The sequence below is a fragment of the Pteropus alecto genome, unplaced genomic scaffold (genome assembly GCF_000325575.1).
Source record: "Pteropus alecto unplaced genomic scaffold, ASM32557v1 scaffold155, whole genome shotgun sequence".
Classification (NCBI taxonomy): Eukaryota; Metazoa; Chordata; class Mammalia; order Chiroptera; family Pteropodidae; genus Pteropus; species Pteropus alecto.
Window position 1 is genome coordinate 21143578 of NW_006438113.1, and position 18535 is coordinate 21162112.

The window sequence follows — 18535 nt, forward strand, 5'->3', positions numbered from 1 at the left end:
GCTCCTCCCCAGTGCTTACCATGTGCCTGCCTCTGTGATAATGGCTTTAAAATTAACTTAATCTCAATTTTCCAGTGAAGGACTCAGCAACAGAGAATGTATTTCTTGCCACTTAGAGAGGCAGGCATTTCCTTTCCAAAGAACCATTCCTTGCTGTACTGTAAGAAGGCAGGGATTTGTATGTGCCTTTCATGAAATGGTACCTTGGACATTCCAATGGAGCCACCAGATGTTCCACTGCACTCCGTTCAGCCAGAGAGCTCCAAATGTGAACACATCAAGGAACCTGCTTGTTAGTGATGTTTGATTTCTTCCTTTCTTCTGTAGGTGAAAATTATAGTAATAATGATATACAGTAGTTCTAATTTGAATACTTACTAAGTTCCAGCTTCTTTCTTAAGCATTTTGTATGCATTATCTCAACAATCTCAGGGCTGAAGTGGAGGTATAATGAAGAATACCTTCCACGTCTTGTTCTTCACCTCATCTGCAAGACTTTGAATTCCTCAAGGACAGACCTGTGTATTGTTACACACTTTGGAAACCTTATGGTACAGCCAGCAGCTCGCACTGGAAAGGACCCGATATATATTTGTTGAATTCAAGAATGAATGAAGAAATGACTTTCTTTCCTCCTTATGCACACTACTCCTGGGACCCAGCACCTTTTTAAACCTGCTTTCCTCAAGCCCTGGTCCTCTCCTAGTATATTAGAATGTCAGACTGAAGCTCACTCGGCGTCGGGGAAATTCTTCCCAAACTGATGTCAGCTGCAATAAGGGAGATAGGATATTCATAGGATTCTAATAGTAGAATTTTAGGCCAGTGTACCAAGCCCAAGTACTGAGCATCAGACACCAAGTCGCAAGTTTATTTAAGCACTGAGGAGACTTACTTTTCAGCAATGCACATGACCCTAGAAGACAAAACTAGAACAAACACTGGTGAGCAAGGGCTGCTGCCAAGCTTTATTCACTTAAGGGTCTTTTAGGCAGGGCCTCGGGCTGTGGGCTATCAAGACCTCATCAAGGCCACCACCAGGGGGTACTAGAAAGGACATCAGTTACTCAAACATGGGCAAGGTATACTTCATTATACCTCCACTTCAGCTCTGAGATTGTTGAGATAATATGTACAAAACTCAAACATCAGTTACTCAAACATGGGCAAGGTATACTTCATTATACCTCCACTTCAGCTCTGAGATTGTTGAGATAATATGTACAAAACTCAAACATCAGTTACTCAAACATGGGGAAGCGATATGAGCATCGCTTCAATGAGAGTGTGGCTGACATTTGCAATGGTTTTATAACAGTGGTTTTATAACATTCCAGTGGCTTCATTATTATGTCCAAGGTACCATTACATGAGAGGCAGATAAAGGGCTGTTAGGCAGCAAAAGTGTAAGGATTCTGGAGATTCTGTTTTGGTTCGTGTGGTGGTACCATTGCAAATATATTTTTAAATACATTTCCACTCATCATACAATTCATTTTTTAATTAAATACAGTAAAACAAAAAAATAAAAACCACCCATGATAGTCCTATTATATTTCTTAACATTTAGATTATCTGTCATTACAAAGATGAAATACACACATAAATATTCATTTTTATTGACACAACTTTTCAAATATAGGTTTATCTTATGGTATAAGCTTAACAACATTAATGACAGACATTTTTTTTAAAAATGGGTTATATAATTCTTCAAAATGAAAATGGAAATTTGAGAGCATTGGCAAAGGAATGTGAGTTATGAGAAAGAAGCTATATGGCTACTGCATGAACCATATTCCTGTTGCCATAGTGATATTAACATCTCAGGAGGAACAAAACCAATTAGTAAGCAGACGGCAGAATGGTGAGGGATATACCTTTTACACAGAACTTGCTGTAAGGTAGTCTCATAGTCTCATTCCTCCCTTTTGCATTTCATTCCCTGAATGCCACATCAAAGGAGAATCTCTTACGTAATTTTTAAAGGAATGTTTTTATTTTAAATCCATAAGTACCTTTGAACTTACTGACATCTTACTGTGCGTTATGGGATCTGTGGTGGCCCTTGCCTGAAGAGGTGAAGTTGTAGCAACGTGGAGTGAGGAGAAGAGCGGGAAGATACACATGCTGGACCCGTGGCTGTGTTCCTGGCCATATCATCAGTCACCGACGTGGCCCAGGACAAATCCCTTCCTCGCATGGCCTGCTGCTTTCTTAACAGCAAGACGAGAGAGATTTCAGTCACCACAAGCTCTTCTCAGCCAGACCGCCTTGTCTGACAGTGATGGAGGTGGCCTTTGGCTTCCCTTCCCTTTCACGATAGAGAATAGGTATTAGTACAGTATCAGAGCAAACAGTGTCACAGGCAAACTGCAGGGGGCCCACACTGGCCCTGCAGCTTACTTTGTGTGCTCTTTGGCAAGTTATTTATGCTTTAGCTTTATCATTCATAAAGTGGGTCCAATAATAATACCTATTGCATAATCATTGTGACGGCTGAACAAAATAATCCATACAAATTGCTTAGCACAGTGCTCGACCCATGACACTTAGGCAAGGGTCATAGCCATGTTCATAGAAGTTTTATTATTGCTTTCATCCAGGAGGGGACCCATCGTTGTAAGACACATTCACGTGTAAAGCATGACATGTCAAGCAGGTGACATCACTTTTTCGATATGTGCTCTGCCTTCTGCAGTGCCGCTCTAGAATTCTTGCTCTGAGAACATTTTTAAATGACCTGAATAAATCCTATTTTGAAATTCTGTGAAGTTCTATTAAGGTAGGAGCTTGCTTTATTTATATGCACCTCATAAGAGAATTATTCATTAGCTGTAGAATTTTTATTTCCTCCAATGAGTTCAGATAACGGCAAAGGGCCACTGGGCCCCTCTGCTGAACATTCCAGAACACTGTCCTCAGTGCATTTGGATCTGTTCAGATGCACCTGGTCCCCTCCTGAGCACTGCAGGTTCTCCCATGAGAAATTCTTGTTCTTCTGGTGGTTTGAGTATATAAAGGAAGGAAAGGTGGGCACCTAGGTGAAGGAAGAGACTAGGTCTTGGCAGAAGCAAAAGGTTGCAAATGAGTGAACAGGGAACACATGATCATTTACTGGCTCTCTCCCTAATCAAAGCAGGAAGTTCAAAGGAAACAAGTTCAGGTAAGAGATCATCAGCATGGACCAGCATAGCCAAAAGAACAAATTGGAAAACTGAGCTGTGATGGAAATACAGGGATTAGAATCAACTCCAAGAATGAAGAGTGAAGCCCACTTACACAAGTGAAATAAGACTGGAGATGCATAGAGTCCAACCTGGGGAAAGGGACTCTCTGAATCCCAGGCTGAGCTGAGGGCACTGGCCTTGACCCTGCAGGTAGAAGGGAGTCATTGCAGGGAGAAACATGTCTGACTCCTGACATGATGCTCCTCTCCTCAGAGATGACTTCTCTGAAGACCTACTAGGGCCACTGGTTCTCAGTAGGAGAAGGGGGAGCACCACTCTCTTTAGAAGATTTGGAAATTTATAGAGGTGTTTTTGGTTGTCACTGTGGCTGGCATGTAATACGGGAAGGCCAGAATGGCTCAATAACAACTTCACAACCAAAGTGCCACTGAGACTCTCACCGAGACACACTGGATTGAACATCTCTTCACAGCCAAGACACAGAAAGGTGGGATGTCCCAGGGTGGTTAACAAGGGCTTGGAAGTTCCTGCTCAGTCTGGGTTGTGTCCTCAGAGGCATCCAGCTTCCCCAAGTGATGCAGCTCTAAGAGTGGTTGGGTTAGAAGACCCTGAGGTTCCTTTTAGCTCTTACTACTGAGACCTCGAACTATAAAGTAGAAAAAACACGAAATTCAAACCAATTTAGGTAATACTTTTCATTTATTACTAGGTCCTAGGTACTCTAATAAGTTCCTATATATTATTTCATTTATTCTTCACAGTAGTCCAGTGAAGTTTGGGTATGATTTCTGTTTTACACTAGTGAGCCAGAAGTTAAATAACTTGTGCAAAGCCACACGGCTTTAAGGTGGTAGAGCTTGAGCCAAGAAATAGTAAAGTAAGTAAAGTAAAATAAGACAATAAAAAACAGTAAAGTAAGATAAACTACACTCGACTGTGTGGTTCATACTATTCCGACTTTGGAGGCGATGTATACTAAGCTTTGGACCAAATCCAGGATCATCACAAGAAAAGCAGAGCTGACAGCAGCCTCTCTTGCACCAGCTGGCGATTCATTCTCTGCCTGCGCCAGAACTGCAAAATAAATTAAGAACATTTAAAAAAATATTTTAAAGGGTTTTTTCTTACTAAGAAAGCGCATTACACATATAAGAACATTTTAATTAAAAGATTAGCAAACCTAAAAACTGACAAATCATCAAATTCATTCTAAAATATAGTGCCTTCACGTTTCCACTATTCTATCAGGTCTGCATCTTTGAATCCCTGATGATCATGTTTTGATATGAACTCTTGATAATTAGAAACTTAATGGCCTTACGACAGAAAGGCAGAATATATATTTTCTAGTAAGAAACACAAAGTAGGCTCCTCTCTAAAAGGAGCAAGTCTCTCTGAGTTAAAAGCCATTTTTCTATAGCCTCCAAGTCAGAGCCTTGCAGCCAGTTTTCTCCAGTGGGCCAGCAGCCTCTATTCCCCTAGATCTGGAATCAGTACATCTGGGGCAAGGCCTTGCTATCTGTGTTTTTAACAAGTTTCTTAGGTGCTGCTTCTGATCAGGCATGATTAGAAAACGTTGACTGAGGCCATGCTATGAAAATCTTTCTCTATATAAATTGTCCAAAGTTGAGCCATAGAAATCTCAATAATTCATTTGTAACAGTTATCTTTGTGTTTATAACCGCTTAGTAAATGTAACTCAAATTTACATCATATTTACAGCTTACAAAATACTTTTATGTACAGTGCATCATTTGAGACTCACAAGAATAGATGTTTTTATAGATGAGGAAACAGATCCCAGGTCCTACTGGGAGTAAAATGGAAGAACAGGGATTTGAATCTAGACTTTCAAACTCGTTTGGTTCTGCTTCAGTGCATGACCATCAGGCAGCAGCAGCAGTGCCTGGATGGGATATGAGGATGGGGTAATAGCCTCTGGGTAGCCACGTGGTCCTCATGGATCCTGAAAGAGCAGTTGCGTCTCCTTAGAATGGGCGCACTGCACACAGATAAGGCCAGTGGCACCAGACTGTTTTTTTCTAAACCATCTTTCTTTAGAAACTTCAAAGGCATTGTTTTCATTTCCTGACATGTTTGAAACTTCAGCAAGGGTTCAGTTTATGCAAAGACCAAGTGAGGGTGTGACACCTGAGAAGCCAACATTTTCAAGTTAACTGACATCTCATAAGACTCCCGGATTTACGTTCTGAAGGAGAAAGAAAAATATTCAACACAGATTTTAATTTAGTTCCAGATTTATCAGAAATGATATAGGTTTGTGGAAAAGGTGTAATTGTAAAGCCCTGTAAGTTTTTTGTTTTTAAGAAATTTTGATGGTAGAGTATTAGAAAAAGGGGTGGCCTTTTTTTTTTAACTTACAGTATTCATTAGAAACATTACAGAAAATCAGATATTAGGTTATATCATTTTAAATAATTAAACATTTAAAACAACTTTCCTCAACATTTGGAAGCAACTAATGATTTTATAATTAAACTTTTAATACCCCTTTCAGTTCAATTATTACATGTCTCTTCTCATAGATATTTCTAGCTAGGAGGGGCTTGCTTTACTGTAACCCAGATAACAGGCTACTTTTGAATCATCACCAATAGTGACACCTGTAAAGAAAAATGAAAGCCTTGAGTTCTTCTTTAAAATGATAGAATTGAAAACAGACTCATGGACATGGACAATGGACTAGTGGTTACCAAAGGGGTGGGGGGTGGGGAGAGGTAGATGGGGGCAAAATTTAAATCATTTCTTCAATTAAAATAATTAATTAATTAATTAAACATAAATAAAATGACAGAGTTGAATGAGCCACTCTTTTAGATATTGAATATTTTTATTAGCTTTGAGACACGTTGTTTCCTTTTGGTTAGAAATTTGTCCACAGCATTTTTAGCGAAGATATTATGCTACTTGAATTCAGAGCTAGAGCTAATGTTTGCCCAAATTAAGAGGAGATTCACTCACATTCGGGATATAGTTCTCCTATATGACCCTCTGTGAAAGAGCCAGCACAGCTTTGGAATCAGACAACTTAGGTTCAAATCCCAGCTCAGGCATTTTCTAGCCACGTGACCTGTGGCTCCTCCAGCTTTATTTTGCTTACCTGTAAATTTAAGTTAATAGCATCTAATTCATGGGTGGTTGTGGAGATTAAATGAGATGATGCATGTCTCTTAGGGCTTGCACAAAATAAGAGCCTAACAGTTGGTAGGGTTTTTTTTTTTCATTGTAATTTCATTTATTCTCATGTAAAACAAAGAATTTCTTGGTCTAAATTAGTAGGTATCGGGGGTTTTTTTTAGCAGAACATTTTTTTCTTAAAAAAATTCTTACAAGATAAAAAGGTATTTACTGTTTCAGTCTTCAGTGCCCCAAAATATCTCATTGTTTATGGAATTATGGAAACCTTGGAATATATAGTGGAAAAAATATTTTAAAAGCATATATTAAACACCCATTAGGATGGCCGCTATCAAAATATGAAAATAGAAAAAAGCAAGTGTTGGTGAGGACTTGAGGAAATTAGAACCCATGTGCTCTGTTTGCGGGAATATAAAATAGTACAACCACTATGGAAAAGAGTACGGAGGTTACTCACAGGTTAACTGTAGAGTTACCATATGATCCAGCCACTCCACTTGTGAGGTACGTCTATAAAAGAACTGAAAGCAGGGTCTTGAAGAGATATTTGTATACCCACATTCATAGCAGCATTATTCACAGTGGCCAGAAGGTGAAAGTTGTTTTTTGTTTGTGTGTTTGTTTGTTTGTTTAGCACAAAGAAGCATTAAACATGAGCGTACTCAGTATCTATAAAGGTAGCGCTCTTTAGCCCAGTGTGGAGATCAAGTGTCTGAGTCTCACAATCTGAGCTAATGGGAGACAGTTTTTTGAGTGCCCTACTTAGAAAATGCACGGAGACAGAGTTGGGGGCGTAGGGGTGGTGTTTAGGGAGAAAGGTGGATTCATTCACAGTGATCAAACAGGAATCTCACAACCAGAAGTGGCAGATGAATGAATAAACAAGATGTTGTCTATATATACAATGGAATATTATTCAGCCTTAAAAAGGTAGGAAATGCTGACATGTGCTACAACATGTATGAACCTTGGGGACATTTTGCTAAGTGAAATAAGCCAGTTACGAAAAGACAAATACTCTATGGTTTCATTTATTAGAGATACTGAGAATAGTCAAATTCATAGAACCAGAAAGTAGAATGGGTGATTTTGCCATGGCCTAGAGAAGACGGAAATGAATTATTTAATGAATATAGAGTTTCAGTTTTGCAAGATGAAAAAAGTTTTGGAGGTTGGTTACATAACAATATGAATGTACTTAACACTACTAAACTACTTAAAAATGGTTAAGATGGAAATTTTATAATTAAACATTTTTTAAATTTAAAGCACCAGACAAGATATCTCCAAAACCTCAGGGAGGTGTAACATTCAACGGTACAAAGGTGGAAGAGGAGTTTGTAATTGAAGGAAGACATCCAAAACCAGTTTCAGTCCTAGTTTCCCTGCCCGTCTGGTGACAGCTGGGACTGTGTGTGCAGCTGAGGGTAGGTGGGGGGAGATGGAGGTATGGAATATTTACTCTAAATAGTCTCTGTATTTCCCAGTACTAAATCACTTGCTGGAACTAGAGAGAGACATGGAAGCACCTTATCTGAGTTGTTGATGAGCCATCCTCTATTTATCCAAGTCAAAGCCCCTGACAGTATTAACAATAAACGAGCCTCATACTATCCTTAAAAGAAAATTCTTAAGCTCTTGAGTTTTTAAGAGCAGAACAGATCAAATATGCAGAGCCTAATTTCACAACAGATATCAACTATCCCAGCATTTGCTGCTGCTTCTTGGGAAGCCCAACACTATCAGGTATCTAATCAAATGGAGTTGGTTGGTCTCTGTGGGAAGGCAGTGAGGTTGAGGAAGTGTCGGTGACAGCAGTATCCTCAGTGTCAGGATCAACAAGACTTGTGTGGACTTAATGTCCTTATCCAGAAAGCACAGGGAGAGAAAATGTGGTGTCGAATAAGCTAGCAGTTACTACAACTGGAGAAGAGAAAAAGACTTTGTCCACAAAGACCAATTTCATTTAATTAAAGACTCATGAAGAGGAAAATGGACTTTTACTAACAATGGTGGTCACCTTAGTGATTACTGTAGTATGACGGGGGCTTCTGAGTTTATTGTATACTTGTATTATTAATAATAGATCATCTTTATCCTACTTATGTGCCTGACTGTGAAGGCTGGATTATTTTCTCAACTTCCATTGTTTGTAATTTTTCTGCGTATATCTTTGAAATTCCCAGTCCTTATTATTAAAAGCATCATTTGTTTGCATGTATTTTCTGACATTCTTAAGGCATTAAAAACTTAGATATTCTCATAAAAAGAAATGAAGTACTGATACATACTACAGCATGGATGAACCTTGAAAATATTATGCTCAAGTGAAAGAAGACATGAAAAGTGACATACTATATGATTCCATTTATATGAAATGTCTAGACTAGGCAAATCCATAGAGACAGAAAGTAGATGAGTGGTTGCCAGGGACTACAGGGACATAATGGTATGGGGGGGGTTTTTTAGCTTATTTTTCAAAGTTTACATGCAATATTTTAGTTTTAGGTATGCAGTGTAATGATTAGACATTTATGTACCTTATGAAGTAATTACCCTGGTAAGTCTAGTACTCATCTAACAAGTACAGCATCTTTCAAGGATGATGAAAATGTTCTAAATAAATACAATAAATATTAATGATGATTGTCCGACTTTGTATGTATGCTAAAACCACTAGATTGGTCAGTTTTATGGTATGTGAATTATATCTCAATAAATCTGTTGTAAAAATAAACTATCAGACAAGACTTGAAGAAAAAATTTACAGGAAAAAAGTTTTTATATTCTCAAGGTAATTAAAGGGAATAGGAGTTCAATTCTTTATTTTTCTACATCGTATGAAAAATATGACTGTTAAATATTATTTGTTAAACATTTTTTGAGTACCTGTTCTGTGTCTGGAGATTAGCAAATCTGACTTTGTAGGTGAAGAAAAAACTTTTTCTTCTGTCCTCTTAGGTTCAGTTCCTGAGGTCTTGCAAATTAAACTGAGGTCTTGCAAATTAAAAAGCAGATTAACAGAGGAAAAGGTTTATGTATCCATAAAGAGTCCTTCATAGAAAAGAAACAAAGACCCAAAGCAATAATTACACCCTGGAGGCTTATATACTCTTCTAACAAAAGGGCAATAAATTTTTGTAGAAGTGACAAGTCAAAGGGAAGGGGGTCTGGGCTTCTAGGGCTGGCAAATTCTGGGAGGATAGACATATGGTGGGAAAGCTAATGGCAGATAAGGGTCATATAGTAAGGTTTGTTATGCAGATTCAAATCGAGCCTTCTCCATTGATGAGTAATCCTCCTCTTCCTGGCAAGGGAAATGTATGCTCAGCTTTTAGACAGAAAGGAAGAGGACAGAGAGCTCAAAACAATCCTTATACCAAAGTGGCATGTTTTGAGGTGGCATACTCTCCTTTCAGAGGCTAAAAGATTTTTTAAAAGATATGTATCTGTGGAGTGAACAACAATGCTAGTAAACCATACTGAAATGTTTTTCCTGTGTTTTCTCTGTGTACCTGTTTACTAATTATTTTTGTTTCTATTTGTAGTAGGAATAGTGTTAAAGTATGAGACTAGAATAAAAACATAAAAATCTTAAAATGTATGTGTTTTAAATGCAAACCATTATCACATTGAAATCTTCTTAGACATCTTGTTTGGCCACTTACTTTCTTAAAAGCATAATAATAACTTAGAGGCAAACATTGTTACAATTGGTAAGAATTAGCAGAAGATACCAGATTCTTTCTCAATTTAATATTTAATTATTTGGGAAGTAAACAAAAAATAGTAATATTGTTTAATCAGTATCTAAAAAATTTCGAGTGTTATCATCCACTCACTCTTTCATTTAGTGATAACCTCTCCAGACATTTTTAAAGGAAAGGAGAGAAAGGGTGGAGATCAGAAATCAACTGCCCTTTCTATATATTAAAATAGATTGAAAAGTCTGCTTTTTATTACAGGTAAGATAGGAAATGGCTCATATTTCCCTTGTGGAGTTGCAGAAATGATCTTGCTTTTGTGATTATTTCCTAAAGGCGCCACCACAGCTGAGTTTTTCAGAAATAGCTGAGAGGTTAAGAAATAATAGGCAAGCAATTCTGCCATTTTCCAGCAGAGGTAGCTGTTTCTTACAAGCACCCGTTTGTAAAAGTATGACATTCACGTGTTTCTATCATGGTCTGTCGTGTATGTCATGTTATACATCACGTGTACCTATCATGTTATGCCAGCCATGGCCCTGATCCTTCTTCCCCTTCCTCTCTGCCACTATCTACTGAGCCACAGGCCTTCTGAAGTTTTCATAGACTGAGCTGTGCTGAGCTGTGCATTCCTCCTAAGAACTGCCAGCTTTAGCACCTTCTTAGAGGTCACCAATTATTTCAGGTCTGCATGTCCTTTCTACCCCAATTTTTCCTAATGTCTTGGTGAGATTTTTTTAAATGTCTATACTATATTAGAAATAATAAAAAGAATAGTAATAAGTAACACTTTTATAGTGTTTACTAAATGCCAAGCACCATTCTTAAGACTCCATGCTTATTAACTCATTTAATCCTCAGACAATTCTATAATATAGGTACTACTATTAGCCTGATTTTATAGATAATAAATCTGTGACACAGAAAAATTAAGTAAACTTCCCTAAGGCTATGTAGGCAGTCTGGAATAGGCCTGGGATTTGAACCTAAATATTCTGGCTCCAGAGTGCCATGGCAGCTTTGTGACCTTGGGCAAGTTATTTTTATTTTTTGAGTTTTAGTTTCTTCATCTCTAAAGGAAAAAATGAGCAAGTACTTCTTTCTAGAGCTGTTGTGTATGTGAAATAAATAAGAGATATGGAATATTTGTGAGTTTTCTCCTTTTGTTGTGAATTATGTCATATCTCTTCTTGGCAGTCTTGTGATAGAGGCACTGGAGACATTCTGTCCATTATACAAATGAAAACATAAGTTGATAGAGGACAAAGCACATTTCCAATATCGTTTGTCAAGAAAGTGGGTATATGAAAGAGAGATTTAGAGCCTAGTCTTCTTCTTGCCTATGAAATGTGCTTTCTACTAGACCTATGTTAAGAAATGGAATTGAAATAATATTAGAACCAGGATCGAATTCCCTACCCTCTAAACTCATTATTAAAAATCTTTACATTTCTAACACAGTTTATGGTTTGGGAAGCATAGTAAAAATTTTTACTTTTGGAGTTAGAGGATCTTATTATAAAAAATGATTATTGTATAATATAACATCATACAATATAATGTAATATGCAATATATATTACTATAGAAGAATATGATGGAATATACTGAATTCGTAGATATCCCGAGAGAGAGATCTTAGCTTGTTTGTTAGGTCATTTGCTGCTTTTTTCCCCCTAAAAGTTGAAGATAAAACTTGTTCTGAATTGAGATTTTTTCACTCTCCAACTTCAGTGATTAGTGCCTTCCAGAAGTGTAGGTTATAAATGAAAAGTTTTATTAGATAATCAAGATAGAAGGAAATTAGCATAAGAGAACATGAATAAACTGAAAAAAAATATAACGAGAGAATACAGATCCCTACACAAGGGGACACAGCAGTGGTCCATGTTGTTTTGTTCAGCATTTGATTAAGTTTTCAGCCCATAAAGTTGAGAGAATTAAACCTACTGAGTACCGTAATTTTGTTCAGTCAAAATTCTTAATATTTATCCAAATCATGTTAATGTTTAATATAATATTTTTAGAGCCAATTTCCTTTATTGTTGTGTGGAAAAGGTATGTGTGTATATATGTGATTGCTTTTTTTGTCTTTATCCACCATCTTTAAAAAAGGGTGGAGGAGGCATAAATAATAGAGAAGGAAGGTGTTGGTTAATCAGATTTTCATTTTAAGTTTTTTAAAGTAAATAATGATTACATTGAATAGTTTAATGGAAAAGTTAAATGAAATAAAATGCTACTGTGCTAGAGGTGAAAATAGTCATTTTTAAATGAGCCCAAAATGCTTAGAGAAAGGAAAGGGACAGTGCCTGGGAATTGGGAACCCCAGAGTGTCGGCCAAGCCTCAAGCTCTGTGATTCTAGGCAATTACATTACCTCCCTGGTCTCTTCCTTATCTGTGGAATAGGTCATTAAACTGAAAGAATTCAAAAGTCCTCATCAGTTAGAAAACAAAAATTTCCGAAATGTTAATGTATTCCATCACACCGAATATAGCTTTGGTACAAGAAAAAACACTTTATCAAAAGCTAATTTATACAGAATTAGAGTAGCATTTACTTTTTGTTTTCAGTGAATTCAGGTCAGCTTCAAAACTCAAGTTGAATTCATTTTTCTCCAAGTTTTCAGGTTTCTTCTCAGAAAAACACTTAGATCTTTAATTCTAGTCTTACTCCATTTTCTATATTAATGAGAAAAAAATTAATAAAATATATATTTACCTTCAGGATGTCTCCAGTCTTAAAAGGGTCCTTCAAAGTTTAAATATTAAGAAAGTTAAACAGCAGGTAAAACCATTCCATGACTATCGGAGGGAAGAAAGAGGGACCTGAGGCAGAGATGGTGGTGGGCTGCAAAGCAGGTAATGATGAAAAAGAAATGCAGCCATATTTTCACTGTAAATTGTCCAAATAGATGCATAGAAATTGTTTAGAGAAGCCTGCAAAAAAAAAATCTGTAATCTTCACCAAGAGATATGTTGTTAACATTTGGATCAATTTCTCTACAGCCTTTTCAGAATGTGCATATACATATACTTATGTATAAAAATGAGAGCATATTTTTCACATTCTATCTTTTTACTTAATAATATATTGTATTTCCTATATTATTAATTTATTAGTCTATCTTCAAAAATATCACTTTACATGTAGTGTGAGAGCCTGACAATAGGACAGTTCTAATTCTTCCCCTCATCTATGTGCAGCTGGTGTCTTACATTTTACTTTTGCATATATTTTAAATCCTACAATTTATTGTTAAATGTTTTTGTTTTAGACAGTCAATTAGCTTTTATATTTGCATTCATTTTTTTTTTTTTTTTCATTTCTAGATGTCTGTGTAGGTCTCAATTTCTGTCTGGTGTCATATTCCTGTCTACAGAGCTTCCTTTAACATTTTTTGTATTACAGGTCCTCTCATAATGAATTCTCTTAGCTTTTGGTTATCTTAAAGAGTCTTCATTTCTCCTTGATTTTTTTAAGATATTTTCTCTGGGCGTAGAATTCTTATTTGACATTTATTTATTTTCACTATGTAAAGATGGCACTTCTTTGTTTTCGGGATTGCATAATTTCTGATAAGTAGTCTCCTGTAATTACAGTATTATCTTTGTTCTCTATAGGAAATATGTCTGTTGTTCCTCTGTCTTTGAGATTTTCTCTCTTTCATTTTTAGCAATTTCACTGATATGTCTCATGGTGGAGTTTGTTTATTGTTTATCTCGCTTGCTGTCCTCTGAGCTTCTTGGATGTGTGCTTCAATATATTTCATTATTTTGAGATCATTCTTAACCATTATCTCTTGAAATATTTCTTTCGCCCCATTTTCTCATTCTCCTTATGTGACTTTAGTCAGCTGTTTTATATTGTCCTATGTCTCTCGGATGCTCTATTCTTTCTTTTCCATTCTTATTTTTTCCCTTTGTGTTTCAGTTTGGATCATTTATATTGACATGACTTTAAAGTCAGATGTGTGAAATCTACTGATGAGCCCATAGAAGGAATTAATTTTTGATATTGTGATTTTTCTGATCAAGTGTTTCATTTTGACTCAGAAATTCCATATCTCTTTGCTGAAGTTCTCTAACTTTTAATGCATGTTGTTCACCTATCCTACTAAATAGAATGCTGACTATTATGGCAAAACAGGAGAGACCAAGGTACATAGTATCTTTGTCTGAAGAGAAGCATGCCTCGTCTTCTGTCAGGCTGTAAAAGTGGAAGGTTGAGCCAATTTAGTCAAGTTTTAAATTTCTCTAAAGGAGGGCTGCCTTTGCCTTATGCTTAGGGGGCTGGGTAGGGGGTGGTCAGCGAATTTTATTTGATGTTGGTGCACCACCCTCAGCTTTCCCTGCTCACCTGTTACACAGAGGACATCTCTCACCATGCTCCCGCCTGACCTCCGCAGTTGGCTACTGTTACTTGCTGCTCCTGCTAGGCTTGTGCTGGGCTAAGGGTCTTTCATGTGTCTCAGCTTCAGTGTTAGGGCGTGTGCCTAGGTCCTTCCCTTTCCACCGTGGCAGTCAACTTCTGTCTTATATATATGGTTATAGATTTGAAGGCGCTTCATATGTCCTGCCTAATTGCATCCGGGTAAGCATGTACAAACTTACATTTCACCAACTGCAAATGAGAATTCTATTAAACAAGTCCTTTTTTTCCCTCTAACATCATTGAGCTCTTTTGATATGCTTGCGTTACATAATTTTGTTGCTCGCTTACAGTGGAACTGTAGCACCGGGCCTTGTGTGTAAGCAGGGCATAAACATTTGTATTAGTTAATTGAGGAATCAAAATATAAATGTCCCATTGAGTCTTCCAAAGGTACTGCTGTCATATAGATTTGTTTCTGATTGACAGAGCAGTCATACCTGATTCGGGAATGTAAAAGTGTGTGTTTCATCCAGAAGCTCCATTTGACAATGATAAGAAACACTAGTCTTTATACAGAGGCATTTTAATCCCTAAATGAAAATACCACTGCCTGAGGGTCTAGAACTGAATTCTGATTCTGCTTCTGATTAGCTTCCTCTTAAATATACAAATTACCGATCAGTTCTGTTCCTCAGTTTATTTATCTGTCAAGTAGAGTTAACAATATTTATCTTCAGTAGATTGTTGTGAGGATAAAATGAAATTAAGTAGTATAAGCCATTTACAGTACTTTAAGTGCTGTAGAAATATAAAATATTTCCCCTAAAAGGAGAGGAGAGGTGTAGAAAAATGTGGGAGTTAGAAACTCCAGGCACCTTTTTGATATCTGCACATCTGCCGTATGAGTACACGGATATATGAGAGTACATGAAGAGAACAAAATTAGAAATGGAGTTCTTCCTCTCACTAAAATTAGCCTGCTTGTGATAAAGGTTAATTAAGTCCTTCTCAACCAAGCAAGGGCACATTTTTAAAGGGAAATAGCATTAAGCCCTGACTCACAATAGGGAAGTGATGAGCTCTATGTGTCATATCTCAATTTGGGCTCAGTAAGTCTCCAGTTAGACTATTTCCTACAGACCTAGCCTGACACTACACCTGCTGTCTCAGGTCTTGAATCCATCCACTGTGCTGCTTGGGTCATTAGAGTGACACACACTTATACTCCGACAGCAGAAACAAGCAAGATAGCTAAAAAGTTTATCTTCTCTGAGCTTTCATTCACACCAAAAAATAGTCCACATCAAAGAAGATCAAAGCTGTACAATGCACAGCATATAGTTTTACTTCCTCTTTTGTAACCTGTTAAATACAGTTAAAATCTTCAGTCGTTAAGCTCATAGGTCTAGACTGGGGTTCAGCAAAGCACTGCCGCCAGGCCAACTCCAGCCCAGCATCTGTTTTTGTAAATAAAGTTTTATTGGAACAGAACCACTTTCATTTCTATGCATGTTGTGTATGACTGCTTTAGTGCTACAGTGGCAGAGCTGAGTGGTTATAATAAAGATTGCATGGCCTATAAAGCCAAAAATATTTGCTATCTGGCCCTTTGTAGAAAAAGTTTGCCTACCGCTGGTCTAGAGCAATGACACTAGTTCTGTCCACTCCTCACCAGCATTACCAAAACAAGTTTATTTTACTCAGGTCTCTTTCTTTCACTTAATTAATTAATTACTGATTTATATTTTAGCAACTAAGAATAACGAGATATCAGGAGTTCCTCAAATGGGAGAATGTATAATGGCTAGAAGCATTTAACTAGAAAAGTGTATAGAAAATACAGGATAAAATGAACGTGCTAAACAACACACCATGAGGATACAATCAGCCAAGTCCAGAATGTAGGAAATTCTACACAATAAATAACCCAGGGTTTTTTTTTTTTTTCCAATGAATATATGGACATGGCAAAAAGAGTGTGGAGTCGGGCTCCTATGGAGATTAAAAGATTCTGAAGGGACAGTTCAATTTAGAAGATATGGATGTTCTAACTTGAACAACCCAACTGAGATTATTGGAGATAATGGGAGAATTTGAACATTGCCAGGGTCTTGGTGTTATGAAGTTATTTGTATTTTGTTAGTTATGATAATGATATTGTGATTTTTTAAAAACATCCTTATTTGTTAGAGACAATTAAATTGTAGCACTTTTGAATAGAATAAGATTCCTAGGATTTTTTTCCTCCTTCAACTCCTTCAACAAGAAAAAATAGGGAGGATAAAAGAAATGATAATTATTAAAACAGGATGATGAGTCAGTGCATAAAGCTCTTCATGCTTTTCTCTCAAACTTTGTGTCTATTTGAAAATTTTCATTTTAAAGTGCTTTTTAAACCATGAGTTTATGTCAGATTTCAGTTTGAATATTGGTTTTGCTAGATGTTTCTGCATCTGTAAAATGGGCATTTTATAATTCAGATTGTATATGACATTGTGAGGATTGCGAGAATTGAATAAGAAAGAGTTTAGCACGGTGCCTAACATATAGGGAATGGTCAATCCCTGGTGGCAAATATTTTATCTGCTATCAAACAACAAAAAATGTAACTCCATTTGACCCTAGTTCATTTATCACGTGATTGATATTTGTGAACAACAGCTTTTAAACTCATACTGCTGCTACACAGAATAAGGAACCAACATAGAGAATGTTTTTCATATATACACCTATTTCCTTGGCAGTCTGGAAATAATCATAGCACCTGTAAAGAAGCATGGAGGAGGAATTATGGATTTAAAGAGACCATGATTGGAATGTCATATTGTCCTTACATATGGCTGTTCCTCCATAGTAGTTTAAAAAAAAAAAAAGTGTTTTCTGTGAGATTAACGAATGCCTGTGAACACATTTTAGCCCAGTGTACATGGGAAGCACGGTGACTATTACGGTACTGACAGATTTCCCAGTTGGAGTTACTGTTGTCTCTCTTTGACATCTTGGGCTCAAATGAACCCAGACAAGGCTCTGAGTGACATGATGCTGCTTTACCTCAGTGTGTGCTGACTTAATCAGATGTTTCTTAGTCAGCCACTCATTAGCCAATATGTATCACACAAACTTACAGGAAAACATATTAAAGGCGCAGGATTTAACAGAAAAAAAACAAAATGCATCAGTCACTTGAAATAGATAAAATGAACTTGGACTCTACCCCACAAAGTGTCTCCTAAAATTCATATCTTTTGGGGGTCTGTTTCTGAAGACAATGACTGTTCAGAGAGAAATGTTTAAAGCATACTGTTCACAATGTTTTATAAAAAAAAAAAAAAAGAATTAAAGTAAATTGGGGGCAATTTAGAAAGCAGTGTTTTGGTTGAACTGCAGATATAGAAACTATACTTTTTTTCTCTTCTTCCACAGAATGACATCACTCCTTTACATGTTGCATCAAAAAGAGGAAATGCCAATATGGTGAAACTACTGCTTGACCGAGGAGCGAAAATCGATGCCAAAACGCGGGTAGGCGTGCAATCCATGTGCATATTTACACTTATTTTCAAGAAGTACAAACACTTTTTCTAATACCTGTGCACTGGTTTGACACTGGATTTAATTTTGTTTCTTTTGTTATAGTCTCTTAGAAAATGATTGCCAACTTTCTTCTCCTTAGAATGGAATGATGGTCAATATTTATAAATGTTTAATACGTTTAAATAGTGCATGGCTTTAATTATAGAAGCTAAGGTCTAAGACCTAGAGTTTTAGTTGAGTTAATTTTCAAGAATTTAATCACTACACATCACTGCAGACTATCCGTTCGGTCAGTTTGATACTAAAACGAATCCGTGCACCTTGGTGCATTGCTGGTAGAAATGCAAAATGGTGTAGTTGGTATGGAAAACAGCATTGAGGTTCCTCAAAAAAAAACTAAAAATATAACTACCATATGATCCAGCAATTCCACTTCTGGGTATATACCCAACAGAATTGGAAGTAGAATGGTGGTTGCCTGGGAGACAAGAAAATGGGGAGCAATCGTTCAGTGGACATAGAGTTTCAGTTTTGCAAGAAGAAAAAGTTCCAAAGATGTTACAAAGAAATGT

General features: G+C 36.8%; 1 protein-coding gene across 2 annotated transcripts in view; it reads left to right on the forward strand.

Moving 5' to 3' along the window:
- Nucleotides 1-18535, forward strand: part of ANK3 (ankyrin 3) — a 556993-nt gene that overhangs the window by 387835 nt on the left and 150623 nt on the right. For both annotated transcript variants that reach the window (XM_025049361.1, XM_025049362.1), the window contains one exon: nt 17853-17951. In XM_025049361.1, the coding sequence (XP_024905129.1) occupies nt 17853-17951 (99 nt within the window). The remainder of the gene's footprint in view (nt 1-17852; nt 17952-18535) is intronic.